This window comes from Phaseolus vulgaris, chromosome 8 (assembly GCF_000499845.2).
Source record: "Phaseolus vulgaris cultivar G19833 chromosome 8, P. vulgaris v2.0, whole genome shotgun sequence".
NCBI classification, from domain to species: domain Eukaryota; kingdom Viridiplantae; phylum Streptophyta; class Magnoliopsida; order Fabales; family Fabaceae; genus Phaseolus; species Phaseolus vulgaris.
This window is the reverse complement of record NC_023752.2, coordinates 41,245,287-41,269,641: the sequence shown is the minus strand read 5'-3', so window position 1 is coordinate 41,269,641 and position 24,355 is coordinate 41,245,287. Positions and strand designations below refer to the sequence as shown.

The following is a 24,355-nucleotide window of genomic DNA, read 5'->3' as shown; positions in this document are numbered from 1 at the left end:
AGTGTTCTACTCGGGGGTGCGTCACCTTTGATGTTTCTCGCTACCTGACTTGATCGTCGGAGTGCAAAGGCCGCGAGGGCTCCCCTTTGTTCACTTCTTTTCAGGAACTCACAGACGGAGCAGAATGAAGGTGCCCTAGCTCGTGAGGACAAGCCACGCATAAAGACGACCCAGGTCAACCGGCGGGAACATTTGGCGCCCACCGTGGGGCCGATATAAAACATCCGTCCCATTACACAATTTTTCAGTCCTAGTTGCAGTTTCCAACCCAGTTCCAATTCTCAAAACCCAGGTAATCAAGAAGGCTTCCAGAAACCACGAACATGAGACCCGCACGCGCTAGGAGGGAAGAGATGACCATGCAACAACTCATGTGCAAGGGGTGCAAGAAGCAATGGCAGCTTCGAAAGCGGAGCAAGAGCGCATGCAGGCGGATCTCACAGCATCTCAGGCGAGAAACGATGAGCTCCACCGCGCCAATGAGGAGTTACGCCGTGGATGGCGCGTCGTAGATGAACCTGAGGCTACCACCCCACCCAGGGAATTCTCAACACCATTTTCACAGGCAATCCTAGAGACAACAATCCCCAACACGTTCACGGGGCCCAAAGTAACCTTCACAGGGATAGAGGATCCTAAGGCACACCTCACTGCGTTCCACACACAGATGATGCTGGTAGGCGGTTCTGATGCCGTAAGGTGCAATCTCTTTATGAGAACCTTGACTGGGATGGCCATGGACTGGTTCATCAGCCTCTCAGAGGGTCACATCACGTCTTTCGCACAGCTTTCGCGGTTATGCACAGAACAGTATTTAGCCAACAGGGCCCCAGCCCCAGTCTCATACGACCTATTCGACGTGAAGCAGTATCAAGGGGAGACCCTGAAAGAGTACATAAGCCGCTTCGGGGCGCAGGTGGTGAAAGTGGGTACCATAGATGAACGCATGATCGTGTACGCATTCAGGAAGGGGGTGTGTCCTGGATCTTTCAGCAAGTCGCTAAACCGCAGCTGCCCCAAAACTTTTGCTGAAGTAAGGCGTCGGGCGGTAGAACACATTGCCTCTGAGGGTGAGGCATACGAGAAGTGCACGACTGCTGCGCCCACGCGCCCGAGAGCCCAGATGCGTGCACAACCCGCTAGAGTCCACGAAGCCACTATAGAAAGAAAGAATCCAGATAGGAGGCGCACCTACGAGACAAGGAGAACCCAACCTAGGGGTCGATCAGAAGGAAGGAGAGAGGGCAATAGACCCCTAAGGCAAAAGTTTGTGGTGGAACTTAAGGACCTCATCGTTGTGCCCAACATAGCTGACAGGTTGAGACCACCGGTGAGGTCTGACAAGGTACTGGGACCTCACAAGGAATCATGGTGCGAATTTCACGAAGCATTTGGACACCATATTAACAACTGCTTAGCGCTGGGCTATCAGTTGGATGAGCTTGTGAAGAATGGTTTCTTGAAAGATTATCTCGCTGGGTCCACCACGACCGCAGTCACGGCGACACCCGAGGAAGGTCAAGCGCATGAAGTCCCAACTCACGGAGAAGTGCATACCATCTTTGGCGGCTTTTCCGGAGGGGGACCCACTGCCTCTCAACATAAGAAATATGTTAGGTTAGTAAGTTTAGTTGCAGAGGAATCTCCAGATGACTCGTGGGAGTCAGACCTCGTTTTCACAAGGGCTGACCTGCGGGATGTCGTCCCACACGATAATGACCCAGTGGTCATTTCAGTAGTCACAGCGGGAAGGAAGGTACATAGACTTCTCGTCGACCAAGGCAGTTCTGCGGACGTCATGTTTTGGTCGACCTTCAACAAGCTACAATTGTCCCCTGACCTGTTGAGACCCTATACTGAATGCTTGTATGGGTTCGCAGATAACCCAGTAGAGGTACGCGGCTACTTGGAGCTGAGGACGACGTTCACTGATGGAGCGGCATCACGCACCGAGAGTATCCGGTATTTGGTGGTTAACGCCAACTCAGCTTACAACATTTTGTTAGGCAGACCTGCCTTAAACAGATTAAGGGCGGTGTCCTCCACGCACCACATGAAGATGAAGCTACCGGACCTTAGTGGCAAGGTGATTGTGATCAAGTCAGATCAAGAAGAGGCCCGTAAGTGCTATGAAAATAGCCTAAAGACAAAGAGAGGCGTGGTCATGGTGGTTGAACGACCACTCGTTTCAGATTCGCAAATGGAGTCAGAGTTGTTAGGAGGGGCGACGCGCACGAAGTTCACGCTGGACAAAGCCACCTTAGGGGCGACACCTATAGAAGATGCACATACAGAAAGAAGAAACGGCGATGCCTCCCCGATGGAAGGAGTACACGGAGAGGCCTCGCCCGCTGAAGAAGAGCCAGAGGAGGTGATGCCCGATGCATCCGTTGGGGCGACGCCTATGGAAGAAGACTCCACGAATGAGCCTCTTGCAGAGAATGTGCAGAATGAGCGACCCCGACCAGAAGATAACATAGTCGAAAAACAGATAGGGGGTAAGGTGTTCAAGTTGGGACGCTTGCTAAGCCAAGGAGAACAAGAAGAAGTAGCCGCAGTAATCTCGCGCCACCTAGATGCTTTCGTGTGGACTGCGGCGGACATGCCAGGTATTGACCCAGACTTTTTGTGCCACCATCTTACCATGGACGCCAAGGTCCGCCCTGTGAGACAAAGAAGGAGGAAGTTCAACGAAGAGCGATGTCTCGTTGTGAAGGAAGAAACACAGAAGCTGCTCAGTGCTGGGCACATCAGGGTGATACAATACCCTGAATGGTTAGCCAATGTAGTTCTAGTGAAGAAGTCGAATGGGAAGTGGAGGATGTGCGTTGACTTCACGGATCTGAACAAGGCATGCCCCAAAGATTCGTACCCACTGCCCAACATCGACGCATTAGTGGATAGCCTCGGGTTGCAAGATGCTAAGTTTCTTGGATGCATTCTCAGGTTATAATCAGATCAAGATGCACCCAAGGGATGAGAGCAAAACGGCGTTCATGACCGAGACATGCAGCTACTGTTATAAGGTGATGCCGTTCGGGTTGAAAAATGCAGGCGCAACCTATCAGAGGCTGATGGACAAAGTCCTTGCACCCATGCTGGGAAGGAACGTGCAGGCCTACGTAGATGACATGGTGTTAACTTCACACGAGAGAGGGCAGCACGCAGTTGATCTGGAAGAGCTGTTTGCCACTATATCGAAGTATCACCTCAAGCTAAACCCAGAAAAGTGCGTTTTTGGCGTGGAGGCGGGAAAGTTTTTAGGCTTCATGCTCACAGAGAGGAGGATAGAGGCAAACCCCGACAAGTGCGCAACCATTATCGCCATGAGGAGCCCAACCTCAGTGAAAGAAGTTCAACAACTGATGGGGCGAATGGCAGCATTATCGAGATTCGTATCTGCTGGAGGAGAGAAGGGCCACCCTTACTTTCAATGCCTCAAAAGAAATAGTCGTTTCGCGCGGACAGACGAGTGTGAAGCAGCGTTTCTCAAGTTGAAGGAATACTTGGCGACGCCACCGGTGCTTTGCAAGCCACAGGTGGGCGTCCCCTTCCGCTTATACTTTGCGGTAACTGAGTGGGCCATTAGCTCTGTGCTGGTCCAGGAACAAGACCAGGTGCATAAGCCCATTTACTTCGTGAGCAAGGCCTTACAAGGCCCAGAATTGAGGTACCAGTCACTAGAGAAGGCGGCGCTAACGGTGGTATTCTCAACACGAAGGCTCCGCCACTATTTCCACAGCTTCACAGTGGTGGTGATGACAAACCTCCCCATCCAGAAGGTACTTCAAAAGCCAGATGTAGCAGGGAGGATGGTTCGTTGGGCGGTAGAGCTATCGGAATTCGATATCCAGTATGAACCCAGGGGGTCCATCAAAGGGAATGTCTACGCTGACTTCGTGGCATAACTTTCACCAGGGGGAGACCCTCAAGAGGTGGAGTTAGGGTCACAATGGATGCTCTCAGTGGATGGATCTTCCAACCAGCAAGGGAGTGGCGCTGGGATAATTATAGAAGGGCCTAATGGGGTGCTAATTGAGCAAGCCTTACGCTTCGCCTTCAAAGCGAACAACAACCAGGCGGAATACGAGGCGTTGATTGTTGGGATGCTGTTGGCTAAAGAAATGGGTGCTCAGAGCCTCCTGGCAAAGAGTGACTCACAGTTGGTCACGGGGCAAGTGATAGGGGAATATCAGGCGAAGGACCCACAGATGGCCACCTACCTGAGCTACGTTGAGGTGTTGAAAAGTACTTTCGCTGCGTTTGAGCTGGTGCACGTCCCTAGAGAGCAGAATGCCAGAGCTGACCTGCTTGCCAAGCTGGCCAGCTCAGGCAAGGGGGGAAGGCAGAGGACTGTAATACAAGAAACCCTCAAGACGCCGCGAAAGTTTGTTGCAGACAACAGGGTGGACGTTCTTCATGTTAGTACAACAAGAGGAAAACCAAGGAGTCATCGCTCTTTGAGTCAAGATACGGCAAGGGCACCCTGCATCAGTACTTATGTGACCTCGCCAGAAGAAGAAAAAGGTGTACAGGTGTGTGCTTTAGAGGAAGTCGACACATGGATGACCCCTTACAGGCGATACCTAGCGAACGGAATCCTCCCAGCGGAGCCGGAAGAGGGCAAGAATATTAAGAGGAACCCCGCAAGATACACATTACTAGATGGGGTATTATTCAGACACGGGTTTACGCACCCCATCTTGACATGCGTGAGTGGCGACGAGTGCACCAGGATAATGGTTGAGCTCCACGAAGGTATTTGTGGGAGCCACGTGGGAGGAAGATCCTTGGCATCCAAGGTAATACGCGCAGGGTTTTTCTGGCCAACAGTAAGAGAGGATTCCGTGCGATACGCCCAGCATTGCAAGTAGTGTCAAATGCATGCTGATTGGCACAAGGCGCCGTCAGAAGAACTAAGATCCATATACAGCCCGTGGCCTTTCCATACTTGGGGAATTGATATCCTAGGCCCGTTCCCATTGACGATAAGGCAGATGAAGTACTTGATCGTTGCCATCGAGTACTTCACCAAGTGGATAGAGGCCGAACCAGTGGCACAGATCACCGCGCACAAGGTACAACACTTTGTTTGGAAGAACATTGTGTGTCATTTTGGGGTGCCAAGGCGTCTCATTTCAGACAATGGCACCCAGTTCGCGAGCCAACAATTGGGGAAGCTATGTACAGAAGTAGGAATCAAGCAAGTGTTCGCATCAGTCGAACACCCCTAGACAAATGGGCAGGTCGAGTCAGCAAACAGAGTTTTATTAAGGGGTTTGAAACGCAGATTAGAGAAGGCTAAAGGGGGTGGGCAAAAGAAGTACCAAGGATTGTATGGGCTTACCACACCACGCCTCAATCCTCCACCATGGAGACGCCTTTCAGCCTGGTGTATAGATCGGACGCCATGTCCCGGTAGAGATCCACGAGAGTTCGCCCCGTTTCCTAGGTTTCGTGGCAGAAGAGTCCAACGAAGAAAGGAGAGTGAACCTGGACCTAATAGATAAAGCCAAAGAAGAAGCGAAAATTAAGGTTGAGGCTGTGAAGAGAAGAGTAGAGCGTCAGTACAACTCTAAGGTGAAGCTACGACAGTTTCAAGTTGGTGATTTGGTCATTACGAAGGCTCACCCGTACGAGTTAGAAAACAAGTTGTCTCCCAAGTGGACTGGACCGTTCAGAGTAACCAAAGCTAAGGGGAATGGTTCGTATAAGTTAGAGACTCTAGAAGGAGGCCCCATCCCACATAGTTGGAATGCGACGAATTTAAAGTTTTATTTCAGTTGAAACTTTGTAAAGGGTGTTGAAGATGGTTGCTGCCCCTTCAAGATTGTGTTTGATGAAGACTTCTATGTACATTTCATGTGTATTTTTGATTTGCTTTAAGTGTGTCTTAGGTAGTGCTTACAGGTTGTTTAAGAGTGGGCTTTTTCCTGAGTAACTCACCTCATAACCACTGGCCATGTGATAAGAACAAGCATAAGTTTTCTTAAACTGTTTTTCACATGTTTTACAAAAACACGTTTACTGCATAAAAATAAATCTGTTCTTTTCTAAATAAACAGATTGATTTTTAAACTGATGCCTTAGCTAAGTCTTGTGAAAATTAGATTTTGTGCATCATGTATTTTGACTAAGTCTTCTACCTTTCAAAACGACTGTGTTTAAATAGTTAAGCTTTTCTGTTTTCGTTTTGAAAAATAAATCAATTCATCTGTAAATGAATAGATTCATTTTGTCTCTGGTGCCATATCTAGCTTAAACGTTTTTCAGTTTTATCTCTGCACCAGAATGGTTGACCAAGTCTCCTCACTTAACAAATTCTCTAACTGCTTTTGAAAATAAATCTGTTCATTTTACTTTCAATCTGTTCATTTTATAACAGTTTAACTGTTTTTCAAAATTCTGTTATAAGTTGGTTTTCTATAAAATGAAAACTTGTTTCTGAGTTTAAACATCGTTCATACATTTGTAAAAACAAGTTTTACAGCAGAGAATTAATAGTTTACAAAGGATTAGCATTTGTTCTTCAAAGATTTCGAAAATCACAAAGTGCTTGTTCTTGGTTTGGTTCCAAAAGCTTGGTGTGAGGTGCTGCTACTGTTCTAGCAATCTTGCCTACTGGTTTAAGGCAGATCTTTGTATCCTCAATCAGGTGTAGTCGTTTCACTTTTCATTCCTTGTAATAGTTTGGTTGAACACTCTTCTTGATAGGTTTTCTTGAAGAGTGTGTGTGAGATGAAATAGGTTTTTTTCAGCAAGAGTACCTAAGTTCTTGTAGGTTTCAAGAACAGTGGGAATTGTGTTTGCTTGTATTATGATTTAGTGAATTTCACCTTGTTGTAGGTGAAGACTGGATGTAGCTCAGTTGAGTGAACCAGTATAATTGCCTTGTGTTCATTCTCTCTCAATCTCTGCAATTAAGTTTCTGCATAATTGATAAAACAGCAAAGAAATAAATCTGTTCAATTAAAAATAAATCTGTTCTTTCTGGGCACGGTTCATACTGTTCTTAATTTCTGGAAAACTGGTTGATTTCAATAAGAACACTTATAATCTGTTAAAAGCCATTAGAACAGGTTGATTGTAATAGATCACTCAATAAACTGTCAAGCCATTAATTGAAGCTTAATCACGTGCTTGAAATTGAAGGTTGCTGTTTTGGTGATTCACTGTTTTTTGTTCTAATATCAGTGTGTGTGCATCTGGAAAATCTATCTGCATAATCTTGTGATTAACCTTGCTGAATAAACGCTTTTCAAACACAAACAGTGCCAAAATAAATCCGTTCATTTTCACATAAATCGATTTATTTTCTGTAAACTGTGTTAAACACTGTTTCTGCGAGAAAGATTTAAAAGGTCAATTCACCCCCCCCCCCCCCCCCCCCTCTTGAACTTTGGCACTATTAAACCCAACAATTGGTATCAAGAGCTAGTACTTGTATTTTAATCAAGTTTATTTGTAATTATGTCTGAGTTTAATGTGCTTTTTGCTGAAGGATCTGCTGTTGATAGACCACCTATGTTCAATGGAATGAATTATGCATTTTGGAAAGTTAGAATGAGAATTTTCATGGAATCTATTGATGCATTAATTTGGGAAGCTGTGGTCCATGGACATTATGTGCCAATGCAGGTTGTCAAGGATGAAGAAGTGGTAAAGCCAAGATCTGAATGGAATGAGACCGAAAGGAGGAAGGCTCAACATGATCTTGTGGCCAAGAACATCATAACCTCTGCATTGACAATGGATGAGTTCTTCAGGATATCCCAATGTAAGTCTGCTAAGGAGATGTGGGAAGTCTTAGAAGTCACTTATGAGGGTACTGAAGATGTGAAGAGGTCAAGAAAACACCCTCTCATCCAAGAATATGAACTGTTTAGAATGCAACCCGAGGAGAGCATTGCTGATGTGCAGAAAAGGTTCACCCATATTGTGAATCACCTCACTGGTTTGGGAAAAGAATTTGACAGAGAGGAACTCAAAATAAAGATATTGAAGTGCCTCGACAGAAGCTGGCAACCAAAGGTGACTGCCATATCTGAAAGCCGTGATCTGTCAAAGCTGGGAACTGCTGCACTTTTTGGAAAGCTAATGGAGCATGAGCTAGAGCTCAAGAGACTCAAAGAGCAGGAAACAACAGAGAGAAAACCCAAAGGTCTTGCACTGAAAGCAACTGAATAGAGTGAGATCAAGGAGGAAAAAGAAGATGCTGAAGATGATGATACAATCAGTCTTCTTACAAAATGTACCGTCCCGTATCAGGGCGTTGACTAAGTCAAGGTCAAAGTCAACGACTGGAAGGTCAAAGTCAACGACTGGAAGGTCAAAGTCAACTCAAGGTGTCGCCCAGGTGTAGAGACGCCAAGAGGAAGCATCGCCAAGGCAGGACAAGGCGTCGCTAAGGCACAGCGTTGCCTAGGTGAAGGCGTCGCCTAGGTAAAGGCGTCGCCTAGATGAAGGCGTCGCCTCGGTGAAGGCGTCGCCCAGGTGAAGGGGTCGCCTAGGTGAAGGCGCCGCCCAGGTGAGGGCGTCGCCAGATCGAACAGTGTAAAAGCAAGGCAATCACGGCGTGGTTCCCCGATACCCATGGGTAGGAAAGACCATGGAGGGAGCGACGTCGTGGGGAAGCCTCAGGTCCCGATATCTCGGGAAAGTGATAAAGAGAAGGAAAAGGTGGCTTCAAGGCCATAGTGATAGTACCAGTGAAGGGCAGCCTGACTCGCGAAGTACCCCTGCCGCCCCAGAGACGCCTTCGGGACAGATACGACCCAAGAGGAAGGTCACGCCCAGGATAACCGGGTGCAGGGTGCGAGAGGAAGGCAGATACGCTCTCAGAGTAAGTGGCTAGATACTTGGGGGAATGAGTTGGCACCCAAAAAGCCACCCCTAGCGCAGTAGCACTCCCAAGCAGGAGGACCCACACGTAGAAACGTCCCCAGATGGGCAGAAACGCCCCCAGATGGGGTCATGGCGTCGTGAGGCCCTCCACGTGTACGACAGCAATGCCGGAATAGAAACACCCTCTAGTCAGGTGCCAGGTAATTAAAGATATTCAATACAGTTTCCCTTTTCAGCATTCAGGTACTATTATGGCTCCCAAGCGTTTCAACGTCTTAAATGCGCTACGTTTCGTAATTAAGCGCTTTAATGAGCGCGTTACGTTTGAGTTTAAAAGCGCTTTAAGGCGCTTTAAATGCTGGGGGCAGTTTAAATAGCGCTGGGAATGTCGGAAAAAGGGTTGGAACCTTTGACAAATTTAGGAGAAACTCTCTAGTTGCTTGCCCGTGCTTGAGGATTACGTACAAGTGACTGGAGAATATTTTTGCCTGAAGGGGACAACACACACACACATATACACAGTTTCTTTGACCACCTTCAGAGTGCCATACGCGGTGCTCAGATACGTGGGTGGACTGTTTTGGTGTTTCTTGCTGGCTGACTTGAGCATCGGAGTGCAAACGGCCGCTAGGGCGCCTCTTTGTCCTCTTTTTTGCAGGAATTCACAGGCAATCAGTGGGAAGGAGTCCTTAGCTGACGGTTGAGGTCGTGCACGAAGACGTCCCGGTCAAGCGGACGGAACATTTGGCGCCCACCGTGGGGCCGATATAAAACATCAGTCCCATCACACAAGTTTGTGAAAAGCTACCAGGTTACGATAGTGCTGAAGGAGGTTGGAGTGACAATGGCCCCCACCAGACGAAGATCAGCGCGCGCAGCCCCCACAGACCTATCCATGCAGCAGGTCCTGGAAATAATGAGGGGGTTGCAGCAGGACATGGCGGATTCGAAGATGGAGCAGGAACGCATGCAGGCAGATCTTGACGCCTCGCATGAATGCAACGAAGAGCTCCACCGTGTGAATGAGGAGTTGCGCCAGGGCCTGAGAAACGATAGGAGGCGGCCTGGGCACGACGAGATGGAGAATCACTCCCCACCAAGGGAGTTTTCCACTCCGTTCTCGCAGGAGATCCTAGACGCAGCAATCCCGAACACGTTCGCAGGACCCAAGGCAATTTTCACTGGGATGGAGGACCCGGAGACGCACCTCGCGGCGTTCCACACGCAGATGGTCCTGATAGGCGGCTCTGATGCTGCCAAGTGCAAGCTCTTCATGAGCACCCTTACCGGGATGGCTATGGACTGGTTCATCAGCCTTCCCGAGGGCCATATCACATCTTTCCGCCAGTTGTCGCGGTTATTCAGAGAACAGTATTTGGCCAACAAGGCCCCGCCGCCGGTCTCCTACGACCTGTTTGACGTGAAGCAGTATCAGGGGGAGACCCTGAAGGAGTATATCAATCGCTTCGGGGCCCAAGTCGTGAAGGTTGGTACAACCGAGGAGCCTATGATCGTGTACGCATTTGTGAAAGGCGTATGCCCAGGGCCCTTTGGAGAATCTATTATCCGCAATCGCCCTAGGACTTTCGCAGAACTACGGCGCAGGGCGGTGGAGCATATCGCTTCGGAGGGGGAGGTATGTGTGAAGCGCACTAGTACCGTGCCCTCACGCCCAAGGGGACCGGCGCGAGTTCAACCCGTCAGAGTCAATGAGACCACGACGGGGAGAAAGAAGCCAGAGGCGAGACGCCCCTACGAGGCCAGAAAGCCCCAGCCTCGGGGCCCCGCAGGAGGCGAACGCCCCACCAGAGAAAATGCAAGACCGGCGAGGTACAACTTCGTCGTCGAGTTGAAGGATTTGATCGCCGTGCCCAACATAGCCGAGAGGCTGAGGCGACCGGCGAAGACCGACAAGGTGCTAGGGCCCCGTAAAGACTCTTGGTGCGAATTTCACGAGGCTTTCGGGCACCAAATTGATAATTGCCTGTCGTTGGGCTACCAGCTAGATGAGCTGGTGAGGACTGGGTTTTTGAAAGATTATGTCGCAGAGTCCACCGCGACCGCCACCCTGCCGTCGCCGGCGGATGAGCCAGCACACGAGATGCCTGTGCTTGGCGAGGTCCACACCATTGCTGGAGGTTTTTCCGGCGGTGGACCCACCGCCTCCCAGCGGAAGAAATACGCGAGGGGGGTGAATTCAATCGAAGAGAGGCTCTCGGGGGAGCCCTGGGAGTCAGATATTGTGTTCACAAGAAGGGATCTCCGAGATGTGGTGCCCCATGACAACAATCCCGTTGTCATCTCGGTCGTCACGGCTGGGAGAAAGGTCCACCGAGTGCTTGTTGATCAAGGAAGCTCGGCAGACGTCATGTTTCTGTCGACTTTTAATAAGTTACGGCTGTCCCCCGATCTACTGAGTCCCTATACGGGATGCTTGTATGGGTTCGGGGATAACCAGATAGAGGTCCGGGGGTACCTGGAGTTGAGGACTACGTTCACGGACGGAGAGGCCTCGTCGTTAACGCCAATTCTGCCTATAACATTTTGCTGGGCAGACCAGCGCTAAACCGTCTGAGTGCAATATCCTCCACCCGGCACATGAAGATGAAGCTACCGGACCTCAGTGGCCGGGTGATAGTCATCAGATCAGACCAAGAGGAGGCAAGAAAATGCTACGAAAACAGCCTGAAGACGAAGAGAGGCGTTTTCATGGTGTACGAGCGTCCACCGATCACGGACGCAACGATGATCGAGGCGACGCCCGCTAGGCAGACCCCCGAAGAGGCCATAGCAGAAAGGGCGACGCCCAGAGCAGATGCGCCAATGGAGGAAGCGCACGGGGAGGAGGCGGCGCCCGTAGAAGAAGCGGCGCTCGCCAATGATGATGATAGGGAGCAACCCGCTACCAACATCCTAGAAAGGGAGATTGGCGGCAAAGCTTTCAAGTTAGGAAGCTCGCTAAGCCCAGAAGAGCGGGAAGGGGTGGCGGAAGTGATTTCGCGCCACATTGATGCCTTCGCGTGGTCCGCCTCGGACATGTCGGGCATTGACCCCGATTTTCTGTACCACCACCTCAGCATGGACGCCACGGTTCGCCCCGTGCGTCAGAGAAGGAGGAAATTCAATGAGGAGCGACAACAGGTGGTGAAAGACGAAACGCAGAAGCTGCTGAGTGCTGGCCACATTAGGGAGATTCAGTACCCTGAGTGGCTCGCCAATGTCGTTCTGGTGAAGAAGGCAAACGGGAAATGGAGAATGTGCGTTGACTTCACGGACCTGAATAAGGCGTGCCCGAAGGATTCCTATCCGCTGCCCAGCATTGACGCCCCAGTGGACAGCGCGTCTGGCAGCAAAGTGTTAAGCTTCCTGGACGCTTTCTCAGGTTACAACCAAATCAAGATGCACCCCATGGACGAGAGCAAAATTGCGTTCATGACTGAAACATGCAGTTATTGCTATAAGGTGATGCCTTTCGGACTCAAAAATGCGGGCGCCACGTACCAGAGGTTAATGGATAAGGTCTTGGCGCCAATGCTCGGGAGAAATGTATACGCCTATGTAGACGACATGGTGGTGGCGTCGCAGAACAGGATACAGCACATGGCAGACTTGGAGGAATTGTTCAACACGATATCCAAGTACCGCCTCAAGTTGAACCCCGAGAAGTGTGTTTTTGGGGTAGAGGCCGGTAAATTCTTGGGTGGGGAGTGATTCTCCATCTCGACAAATGTGCGGCCATTATTGCCATGCGGAGCCCGACATCGGTAAAGGAGGTTCAACAGTTGACAGGGCGGATGGCGGCGCTCTCGAGGTTTGTTTCCGCCGGAGGAGAAAAGGGGCACCCATACTTCCAGTGCCTCAAGAGAAACAGTCGCTTTGCATGGACTGAGGAATGCGAAGCGGCTTTCGTTAAACTGAAGGAGTACCTGGCGACGCCTCCGGTTCTCTGCAAACCGGTAACGGGCGTGCCCCTCCGTTTGTATTTTACTGTAACGGATAGGGCCATCAGTTCTGTGTTGGTACAAGAGCAGAGCCAGAGTCAGAAGCCCATCTACTTTGTAAGCAAAGCCTTACAGGGAACCGAGACAAGGTACCAGGCGCTGGAGAAGGCGGCACTGGCGGTAGTGTTCTCGGCTAGGAGGCTCCGTCATTACTTTCACAGTTTCACGGTGGTGGTAATGACCAACCTCCCCATACAGAAGGTGCTGCAGAAGCCCGATGTGGCAGGAAGAATGGTACGCTAGGCTGTGGAATTGTCGGAATTCGACATACAGTACGAGCCTAGAGGATCCATTAAGGGGCAGGTGTATGCGGATTTTGTAGCAGAACTTTCGCCCGGAGGTGAGCAAGAGGTGGAAGCGGGTTCACAGTGGCTGCTCTCGGTCGATGGTTCCTCAAACCAGCAAGGGAGTGGTGCGGGAATAGTGTTGGAAGGACCCGACGACATACTAATCGAGCAGGCCTTGCGTTTTGCCTTCAAGGCAAGTAACAACCAAGCAGAATACGAAGCCTTGATTGCAGGAATGCTCTTGGCCAAAGAGATGGGCGCACAGAACCTCCTGGTGAAGAGCGACTCCCAGTTGGTCACGGGGCAGGTGTCGGGTGGGTTCCAGGCGAAGGACCCACAGATGGCGGCGTATCTCAAATACGTCCAGTTGTTGAGAGGGGCGTTCAACGCTTTTGAGTTGATACACGTCCCGAGGGAGCAGAATGCCAGAGCTGACCTGCTTGCAAAGCTGGCCAGCTCAGGCAGGGGGGGTAGACAGAGGACGGTGATCCAGGAGACCCTCAAAGCTCCGCGTCGATTCGTGGAAGACAACAGGGTGGATGTCCTCCAGATTTACGCATCAAGGGGAAGGCCGAGGAGTCATTCCTCATTAACCCAAGATACGCAGAGGGCGCCCCGCATCAGTACGTACACGGGTGTGTCTGAGGAAGAGCAGATGCAGGTTTGTGCCCTGTCCACAGGAGACACCTGGATGACGCCCTATAAACGGTACATGGCGGATGGGGCCCTTCCAGCGGACCCTGAAGAGGGTAAGAAAATCAAAAGGAATGCCGTAAGATATACCTTGGTGGATGGGGTGTTGTTCAGGCACGGTTTCACTCACCCTATCCTAACATGTGTCAGTGGCGATGAGTGCACCAGGATAATGGCAGAGCTACACGAAGGCATCTGCGGAAGCCATGTGGGAGGAAGATCCTTAGCCTCCAAGGTAATACGCGCAGGGTTCTTCTGGCCAACAGTGAAAGAAGATTGCGCACGGCACGCCCAACGGTGTAGGCAATGCCAAAAGCATGCCGACTGGCACAAGGCGCCACCTGAAGAGTTGCGGTCCATTTACAGCCCGTGGCCTTTCCACACATGGGGTATTGACATCCTGGGCCCTTTCCCACTGGCAATCAGGCAGATGAAGTATCTGATTGTCGCCATCGAATACTTCACTAAGTGGATAGAGGCAGAACCCGTAGCACAAATCACTGCGCATAAGGTACAGCATTTTGTGTGGAGAAACATCGTGTGTCGCTTTGGCGTGCCCAGGCGCCTGATATCTGACAACGGGACCCAGTTCGCCAGTCAGCAGTTGAGAAATTTGTGCGCTGAAGTGGGAATCAAGCAAGTGTTCGCGTCGGTCGAACACCCCCAGACCAATGGACAAGTAGAGTCAGCAAACAGAGTTCTGCTGAGGGGATTAAAAAGAAGGTTGGAAAAGGCCAAAGGAGCGTGGGCGGAAGAGGTGCCAAGGATCGTATGGGCATACCACACCACGCCCCAATCCTCTACTATGGAGACGCCGTTCAGTTTGGTGTACGGGTCAGACGCGATGATTCCAGTAGAAATACACGAAAGCTCACCGCGTTTCCAAAACTTTGTAGTGGAAGAATCTAATGAGGAGAGACGGGTAAACCTGGATCTGCTAGAAAAGGCCAGGGAAGAAGCTAGAATAAAAGCTGAAGCGATGAAGAGAAGAGTGGAGCGGCAATATAGCTCTAAAGTAAAGCCACGACAGTTTCAGGTGGGCGACCTAGTGATGAGGAAAGCTCACCCTTATGAGTTGGAGAATAAGCTGTCTCCCAAGTGGACCGGGCCCTTCAGAGTTACTGAGGCTAAGGGCAACGGTTCGTACAACCTGGAGACTTTAGATGGGGGCCCTATCCCGCGCAGTTGGAATGCAACCAACTTAAAATTTTATTTCAGTTGATTTATGTAAGCAGCATGTAACAGTTTAGTTGAAGGGGACGCTCTTTTTCCCCTTTTGGGGGTTTTTTAATGAGGTCACCCCAATGAATGGAATAACCAATTGAGAAAAAGAAGTGCTTTGGTTTTCAGCCATTATTTTCCCTTGTTAGAAGTAATGTGATGCGCCGCCTAGGCCATGGCGTCGCCAAGGAAGAAGGCGTCGCCTAGGCCTTGGCGTCGCCCAGAAAGCAGGCGTCGCCCAAATAAAGGCACGCATCGTTGGCAGAACGAGACGAAAGGAAGTCGCGCGGTGTATGAGGCATATGAAAGGTAAAGTGGCATTGTAAAGAGTTATAATATTGGAAAATTGTTGTTACAAGCAATGTCCAGTACAAAATGCAAAAACACAAACAAGCCACTTCTCAGCGCTCATCAGAGTCATCACTGGAGGAAGGCGAAGCCCCTTTCCCAGCCCGCAGCGCTCGAGTAAGTCGTGTCCTCTTTTCTTGGCTTATTTTCGAACCTGCACAAAGGGAACAGATGTATTAGAGACACAGTGAAGAAAGACAGGCACATTTAGAGAGTAACGAAGGCCGAAGTTGCCTAAGGCAGTGGTTCTTACTTATGTACTTCTCAAGAGTCCCAGCGTTGAATTCCAAGCTGATCACCGTAGCAGAGTCAAAGCCTCCCGCCTCAGCAAGAATCCGACAAGCTATTTGATCACTTGGAGCCAGATTCTTGAGGGGTTTGGCTTTGAGGACCTTTTCCTCTCTCACCCAGTACAACGGAAACCCATCGAGGGCGTCGGGAACAAGATCAGTACAGCAGATCTTGAAGAACCGGCCTTTCCACCCCGTGAACGAGCTTTGGAAAGGCGTGAAGAGAACTCTTCCGGGTACATTGCTGAGAGTTACCCAGAGGTTGTGTCTCTGTCTCTTCACCTCAAAAAAGTGGAGAAAGAGGTCAACCGACGGTGCACAACCCAGAAACCCAAAGAGGACATCGAAGGCCTTGACGAAGGCCCAGCTGTTCGGGTACAGCTGGGTTGGAGCCACGTTGATCTCCGTCAGCAGTTCCTTCTCGAACCAGGAGAAGGGTAAGCGCACCCCGATGGTCTTAAACACCACCTGGTAAAAGTAAAAGAAAGGGACCCCGTCGTTGGCCCGTTCGTCACCACACACTGGCTCCCCCAGAGTGCATGGGAGCACAGCGATGTCGTCATCGTGCCTCCTCGCGAAGGCCCGGTGGTCGTAAGAACACAACTCCCCTTTGTGTTCTCGTACGGCCCTGGTGGAAAGCAAGCATGAACACTCATCAAGAAGTTCGCTCGAAGCCCAAGGGTACAAGTCTTTGGGACGGACCCTGGAGGAAGCATCGTGAGAGGACATTCTTTAACAAGATCAAGATGGCCGGAAAGGCAAGAGTTGAGCGAGGGAAGCAGTTAGAACAACCCTTCGACAGAGAGGAAAGGGTGCAAGAAGAAAGGGTACAAGAAGAAAGAACGCAAGTAGGTTATGAAGAGTGAGAAAATGGTGAAGATAGTTCCAGAGTTTGAAGAGTTAAATAAAGCGCCTAGCGCGCCAAACGACACGAACGGATGCACCGTGCGATTGATACACGTGGCAGAAGGTGAAAGGATGACGCTGGCACCACTGATTTAAATCAGAAAACATCATATCAGCAGAATATCCAGTGGTACGATGCGCCGTCGAAAATGAGCCAGGGGTACAGCAGGAGTCAGAAAATGAAATGACTAGATACCCCACCAACCATGCAAGCAGCGCCACGTGGATTAAGTCGAATGACAGAAGGTCCCATCAGCTGTACAAGAGGCGCCACGTGGATGGCACAGACAAAGCCTTGGGCTCTTCGCTGTTATCAGGCATTGACCAAGGCAAGAATTAAAGTCAATGTCGAAGCAAAGGTAACGCCCGAGGCGTTGCCAGGAAAGACGTAAAGGGCGACGACAGACGAGAAGGCGCGGGCGTCGCCAACCCAAATACCGACTGGCGTTACCTCCCCGATACCCACAGGTAGGAAAGACTGAGGAGGGAGAAGAAATCAGAGAAAGGCAAAGTTAGTTGCAGACGTCGCCTCCCCGATACCCACAGGTAGGAAAGACTGTGGAGGGAGACGAGACCGTCGAATGCCAGCGAGTCACTGGCAGGGTGTTCCCCGATACCTATGGGCAGGAAAGACCATGGAGGGAACAAAAACCCCACAGTACTCAGCGTTTTAGACACCCGGGGACGATACGGTGCTGCTTTGGCAGGCCTCTCCTTAGGCGTGGGCGCCGAGTGTTAAAAGATCAAAGAAAGAGCCTTTCGGTATTAGAGTCGTCTCGTGGACGATACGGCGCCACTTAGTGGGCCTCTCCACGGGCGTAAGGGTTGGCGAGCGAGCCTACCCAATCATACCAAACCGCCCAACGAAGTGCGAGAAATGAGCAGGACACAGATAAGATAATTGAAGCGTATGAAGGGAAAAGATGAGAGCGAGATCGCATAGGCAGAATCGTACGTGAAAAAGAAATAAAGACAACCGTGCGAATGTCCTAAGTCAGTAACAAGAGTGCGGATAGTTCAAAGAATTACAAGTTTAAACAGAGAAAGTCAAAAGCAAGCGTAAAGAATAAAGGAATTAAGCTTGAAAGTGAAGGTGGCGGTTGAGAGACAGCGGTTCGGTCATCCACGTCCATGGGCACGACCTTCCCGTCGACGACATGGTGCATGGGGTCGCAGTTCGAAACGTTGATGCCAGGGTTCTCACAGGACGCCTGGGTCAGAGCCTCCTGGAACCCCTCCTCGAAAGTACCCGCCATCTCCTGGATAAGGTACTTCTTCTCCTTCTCCAGCTCCTCAACGGATGCATCCCCAGAGGTCACCTACTTCTCCAGAGCCTCTTTCTCAACGCGAAGTCGACTGACCTCGACCTGTAGTTTGTCGTAGTCAGCCCGGAGAAGGTCCATAGCTTTGGCCTGGGTGGCCATTTCCCCCTCCATCCGCTCCGTCTTGTCAGCCTGTTCACGGCAACGGTCCTTCAGGTCCTTTTGGATTTCTACATCAGCTTTGAGCAATTCCTGAAGGCCCGTTACCTGGACTTGGAGGGCGACTTCACGAGTAAAGAAGCCAGCCTGGAGCTCCAATGCCTCCGCCAGTTGCCTCTCAGTTTCTGCTTTGGACTCTTGCGCTTGCTTCAGAGAGGTTTGGTAAGTTTTGTTCTGACGCCCCAGGGTCCTCATTTCCTCCTCCAGAGTAGTCGCCTTTGTTTCCAAGGCCTGGAGAGTTTGAGCTTGCATGACCGCGTTCCTGGCCTGGGCGCGCCATTCAAGGGCCACCGCCAAGAAGGCCCCCAAGTAGAAGGGCATGCCTTCCTTCCTGTCGGTGCCCTCTGGCAGAGTCCCGCCACTGAAGCCCCTCATTAGATGCATAATCGGAGGAGGGATGGAAATGAAGTCAGGGGCGGCTGCGACGGAAGCAGGGGAAGCAATGGTTTCTGCCGGCGGCGGAGGCGGGGCAGATTCGGCGCCTTCGCCCCTTTCCTCTTGGAGTGTCATGGGAGGGAGTGAGGTCGCGCTCGGGGGGTTATCCATGAAGGGGTTCCCTCCCTGGGGCGACGCCTCCACCGAAAGAGGAACCCGCGCAGATTTTCTTCTTCTGAAGGGAGCCACGCCTTCTGAGTCCTCATCATCTGATAGAATCTCCAAAACCCGTTTCCCTTTGTCAAGGGGGGTTGGAGCCGGTGACGAAACCGTGGCTAGGGGAACAGCGGCGATGGGCAGAGGGGAGCGAGGAGTCTGAAGTGCTGCGAGGCTGTGTGGAGACGACGGAGGTGAACTCAGGGGAGCCTCGGCGGTGATCGGAGGAGGCGGCGACAGAGTCGGTGGGGGAACCGGGTCGGCAGCAAGGGTGGAGGAGGCGCTCGCCTTCGCGGCACGTGCCTCCTTCATTGCCTTCGCCAGCATCATTCTCTTAGAAGCGCCCATCACCGATCCTACATCAAGACAGACCAAACAGCAAGGGTTAGTACTAAAACAGCTACGCGAATTCACGATACGCAAAGAGACACGAAGTGCAAGTAACACGGTACAAGTGTAAAACAAGCATAATAGTGTGGGGAGACAAACGATCGATAGCAGGCTGCTTATAGCACAAAAGATGAGGGGAGAGCCCCTTACCAAAATAGGTGGTCTGGGCGTGAGCATTGTACTCGCTAGCGACCAGCTTCAAGGTATCAAAGACGATCCCCAACCCCGCCAGGGCTTTGCTTACCTCCCTATCGGCGGGGGATAGCTCTTCTAGGGTTTTGGCCCTGAGCAATTTGGGGCGTTCCGTCCAGTAAAGAGGGAAGCCATCCAAAGCTGTGGGATCATGCTTGGCGCAGCACACCTTGAAGAACTTCCCTTTCCAGTTCTTGTAAGAATTCTGGAAGAGGGAGAGGAGGATCCTGCCAGCGATCCCGGAAAAGCTTACCCAAAAGCTTTTCCCCTGTTTTTTCACCTCGAAAAAATGCAGGAAGACATCTACGGAAGGAGGGATGCCCAGGTATCCACAAAGAATTTGAAAGCCCCTCACAAACGCCCAGCTGTTGGGATGAAGCTGGGCGGGGGCGGTGTTGATTTCAGTAAGAAGCTCCCGTTCGAAGGGAGTGAAAGGGAGACGCACTCCTACGCGCTTGAACACGGTCTGGTACATGAAGAAGAAGGGTTTCCCCTTTCTAGGTCTGTCGTCCAAACAAACAGGTTCCCCAGGCCTGCCGGGACGGACGGATATGTGGGCGTCGTGTGTGCTGCAGAAGGCGTTAAAGTTGTACAGATGGGGATCCCCCCGGTGAGCTTCCAGGTACTGGAAGGAAGTCAGGCTGGTGCATTCACTCAGGAGCTCATCGGAGGCCCAGGGGTAGAAGGCTTTGTAGTTGGATTTGGGGGTCGTAGGGGAAGAATCAGGCTCCGCGTTCGCGCGCGTCATTGTGAAAATAGATAGCTGGAGAAAGAAGAGAGGAAAAAGGGTTTAGCAAGTTTAGCCATGGCAAGAAGGGGAAAGAACCCCAGGAAGCGTCACCCACGCGAGAAAAATCAGAGGAGGAAGAAGAAGCGAAGAAATGCAGTAATACGTGAATAACAACAGTCCCAGGCAGTTCAATAAATCAATTTAATGCGACGAAGGGGAAAGGTCGTGGGTATCCGAGATCATACCTTTGCTATTGGAATGGAGGCAGCAGAAGGCACAGGAAGGAGAGAATCGCAGTCGCAGAGGAAAAAGGTTTTCGAAGGCGATGAACAGTGCGGAGTTGCAGAGCGAATGAATGTAACAGTAGGGTGAGCGCGGGGTTTGGGGTAACTTAAACGTTACATTTCGTAACCCAAGAGGCGCAAATTGAGGGCCGCAGGATCGAGCCACGCGTCAGAAGGTCGTTTGCCCAGGGAAAGCGCAAAGGTCTCTAAAGGAGGGCCACGCGATGGGCCACGTGGCGCGTGATGAAGGGTAGCCCAAAGGTTGTAATCATCCCCATGGCAGGGAATGTCCAATCGGTCATTAAGAATACCCCTGTGGTTCAGATAATGTCGCGTCAATAATTCGAAAATTTGCTGAGTCAGCAGAGAATGACACGTCATCAGGAAGGCACGTGGATGGCGGGGGCAAGGCTTTAGTCTTTGCGCTGAAGACAAGTCTTCGGCTTAAGACTGGGGGGCTTGTGTACCGTCCCGTATCAGGGCGTTGACTAAGTCAAGGTCAAAGTCAACGACTGGAAGGTCAAAGTCAACGACTGGAAGGTCAAAGTCAACTCAAGGTGTCGCCCAGGTGTAGAGACGCCAAGAGGAAGCGTCGCCAAGGCTAGACAAGGCGTCGCTAAGGCACGGCGTCGCCTAGGTGAAGGCGTCGCCTAGGTAAAGGCGTCGCTTAGATGAAGGCGTCGCCTCGGTGAAGGCGTCGCCCAGGTGAAGGCGTCGCCTAGGTGAAGGCGCCGCCCAGGTGAGGGCGTCGCCAGATCGAACAGTGTAAAAGCAAGGCAATCACGGCGTGGTTCCCCGATACCCATGGGTAGGAAAGACCATGGAGGGAGCGACTTCGTGGGGAAGCCTCAGGTCCCGATATCTCGGGAAAGTGATAAAGAGAAGGAAAAGGTGGCTTCAAGGCCATAGTGATAGTACCAGTGAAGGGCAGCCTGACTCGCGAAGTACCCCTGCCGCCCCAGAGACGCCTTCGGGACAGATACGACCCAAGAGGAAGGTCACGCCCAGGATAACCGGGTGCAGGGTGCGAGAGGAAGGCAGATACGCTCTCAGAGTAAGTGGCTAGATACTTGGGGGCATGAGTTGGCACCCAAAAAGCCACCCCTAGCGCAGTAGCACTTCCAAGCAGGAGGACCCACACGTAGAAACGTCCCCAGATGGGCAGAAACGCCCCCAGATGGGGTCATGGCGTCGTGAGGCCCTCCACGTGTACGACAGCAATGCCAGAATAGAAACACCCTCTAGTCAGGTGCCAGGTAATTAAAGATATTCAATACAGTTTCCCTTTTCAGCATTCAGGTACTATTATGGCTCCCAAGCGTTTCAACGTCTTAAATGCGCTACGTTTCGTAATTAAGCGCTTTAATGAGCGCGTTACGTTTGAGTTTAAAAGCGCTTTAAGGCGCTTTAAATGCTGGGGCAGTTTAAATAGCGCTGGGAATGTCGGAAAAAGGGTTGGAACCTTTGACAAATTTAGGAGAAACTCTCTAGTTGCTTGCCCGTGCTTGAGGATTACGTACAAGTGACTGGAGAATATTTTTGCCTGAAGGGGACAACACACACACACATATACACAGTTTCTTTGACCACCTTCAGAGTGCCATACGCGGTGCTCAGATACGTGGGTGGACAGTTTTGGTGTTTCTTGCTGGCTGACTTGAGCATCGGAGTGCAAACGGCCGCTAGGGCGCCTCTTTGTCCTCTTTTTTGCAGGAATTCACAGGCAATCAGTGGGAAGGAGTCCTTAGCTGACGGTTGAGGTCGTGCACGAAGACGTCCCGGTCGCACGGAAAGACGTCCCGGTCAACCCGGATGGAACAGGAAGGCACCAGTTAAAGTTTTTTAAGTCCTTATACGTTTTTTCGGGATGGAGGCACCAGTTAAAATTTGTAAAGTTGGCGATACGTGTTTAAGTCCTCATCGTTTTTCGCGATTGAGGCACAGTTAAATTTAAGTCCTCATCGTTTTTCGGCGATTGGAGGCCAGTTAAAGTTTTTAAGTCCTCATCGTTTTTCGGCGATTGGAGGCACCAGTTAAAGTTTTTAAGTCCTCATCGTTTTTTGGCGATTGGAGGCACCAGTTAAAGTTTTTAAGTCCTCATCGTTTTTCGGCGATTGGAGGCACCAGTTAAAGTTTTAAAGTCCTCATCGTCTTTCGGCGATCGGAGGCACCAGATAAAAGACCTCAACGCCCTTGCGCGTCCTGAGGCAAGTTAAAGACCTCCTCGCCGTCGAGCGAGTGCAGGCGAGGAAGAGTAAAAAGTCCTCAGTGTTTCTGGGGCGAGAAGATGTAACCCCTGGGGCAATGTAGAGGCACCAGTGAAAAGTCCTCCGTGTTTCTGGGGGCGAGAAGATGTAATCCCTGGGGCAATGTAGAGGCGCCAGTAAAAAGTCCTCCGTGTTTCTGGGGGCGAGAAGATGTAACCCCTGGGGCAATGTAGAGGCGAGTTAAAGACCTTCTCGCCGATGAGCGAGTTCAGGCGAGTTAAAGACCTTCTCGCCTACATGCGAGCTTAGGCAAGATAAAATCCTTCTCGTCTCGAACGAGTTCAGGTATGGCGCAGAGGGTGGAAGAAGTTTGGAAGGTGGCTAAGGTAGGTTCGAAGAGAACGCCTAGTCACCCGGTCTTTTGTTTTGAAGTTCAGGAGGTAACGAAGGATCCTAAAAGGCGTTCCTACCCCCAGACAAAGAAGCAATGGCCAAGCATGAGGCCAGAAAGAAGCTGATATCACCAAGAGTCTTTGGCGATCAGGAAGAGTTCAAATAGCGGCGAGAAGGTTAAATGTTTGATGAAGCAGGTCGAGTGGAGCGGTGTTTAAGCCAGTAACTGAGTTACAGTTCATCGCTTGAGGGATATTTTTACGATAAGGTTAATTGCCTTAAGGTTACGAATTGTTAAGTGTTTGTTGCTTAAGGCTGAAGTGATCCGAAGCAGTTAAGTCAAAGGTTGTACCTACAGTTTTCCAAAGTCATTTCTTTGAAATTAAACAAGCAAGGAAAGTTGAAGCGAGTGAAGAAGTTATAAAAGGAAAAACGTAGCCTTTGTCATTAATAGTTAACAGTTCAGAGCATATACACGAAGGGACATGAAGTTTATTACAAGTTATAATACAAGGGAAAGCACAAAGGTGTAGCAGATGAAGAAGAGTTGATTAGTCTTCAGCAGGAACGACTTTCCCATCCACCACTTCATTGTTCAGCGACACCATGCTGAGATCCAGGTCGGGGAACAGGCAAGCAAATTGTTCCCGCGCAGCTTCGAATCTAGCAGCCAGAATTTGAGCAGAGTTCAGCTTGAGTTCTTCAATTTGCTTCTGAAGTTCCTCAATCCGCTTCTTGAGGTCTTCAGTTTGCTCTTTCAGCTCTTATTCTGTTGCTCCAGCTCTTCAACCTGTTTCTTGAGTTGTTCATTGGTCTCTTAAGCCTGGAGAAGGTCTTCAGTAACCTTCTTGGACTCCGCTTGCGCTTGGGCCAGTTCAGCAACTGCCTTTCCTTTCTCTTCGTTGGCTTTGGCAAGATCAACTATGGCGTCGTCCCTCGCCTTTTCCACCTGCCCAAGGAGGGTCTCTCATTCGGCTGACCTTTTCTTAGTTTTTGCACCTTGACGGCGTCGGCCTTCATGAGACCCTCCAGGTCAACCACCCTGACGCGAAGGGGCACAATCTTGCTCTCCAGTTCGACCTTTCTTGAGCAAGTTGATGCACCTTGTGGCGAAGGTCGGGCCTCCTTGCGCGCCAGCCTGAGCTCGGTGTTCATTGCATCCTCCACTCGGGAGTGTTCATTTCTGCGAGCGTCAGGCTGAAAGACAACTTCTCCACCTCGACCCTCATGGTGTTGTTTTCGGTTTTGAGGTTGAAGAGGTCGTCTTGGAGCCTCCTGGTGAGCTCTCCACAGCTCTGGTTATGATCGCCGGGATATCTTCTGCTATGGTCTTCAGCTTAGCAGATAGAGGCTCCCACATCCTAGTGACCTCCAAGGGAGGTTTGCTGCTTGAGAGGCACCAGGGTGAGCCTGTTGTTGGTTCTCGTCGCCACTTTCCTTAGCAGGTTCTTCAGTAGGCGCTTCTTGGCGTGGCGACGGAATCGGGGATTCGGTGAT

At 50.8% G+C, this 24,355-nt stretch overlaps 2 protein-coding genes across 2 annotated transcripts; both read left to right on the top strand.

Annotated features, from left to right (window-relative positions):
* The first annotated feature begins 394 nt into the window (after nt 1-394).
* LOC137825154 (uncharacterized) lies at nt 395-2,953 on the top strand. Its single transcript, XM_068630828.1, has one exon. It carries the CDS (start codon nt 395-397, stop codon nt 2,951-2,953), a length of 2,559 nt encoding a protein of 852 aa, XP_068486929.1.
* Nucleotides 2,954-3,956: 1,003 nt separating this feature from the next.
* LOC137825153 (uncharacterized) lies at nt 3,957-4,874 on the top strand. The gene has a single exon (XM_068630826.1). The coding sequence runs from the start codon at nt 3,957-3,959 to the stop codon at nt 4,872-4,874; it is 918 nt and encodes a 305-aa protein (XP_068486927.1).
* The last annotated feature ends 19,481 nt before the right edge of the window (nt 4,875-24,355 follow it).

Bases quoted from the DNA above. Each gene is read 5' to 3' on its own strand.
- LOC137825153 (XM_068630826.1), top strand. From the start codon at position 3,957: ATGCTCTCAGTGGATGGATCTTCCAACCAGCAAGGGAGTGGCGCTGGG.
- LOC137825154 (XM_068630828.1), top strand. From the start codon at position 395: ATGGCAGCTTCGAAAGCGGAGCAAGAGCGCATGCAGGCGGATCTCACA.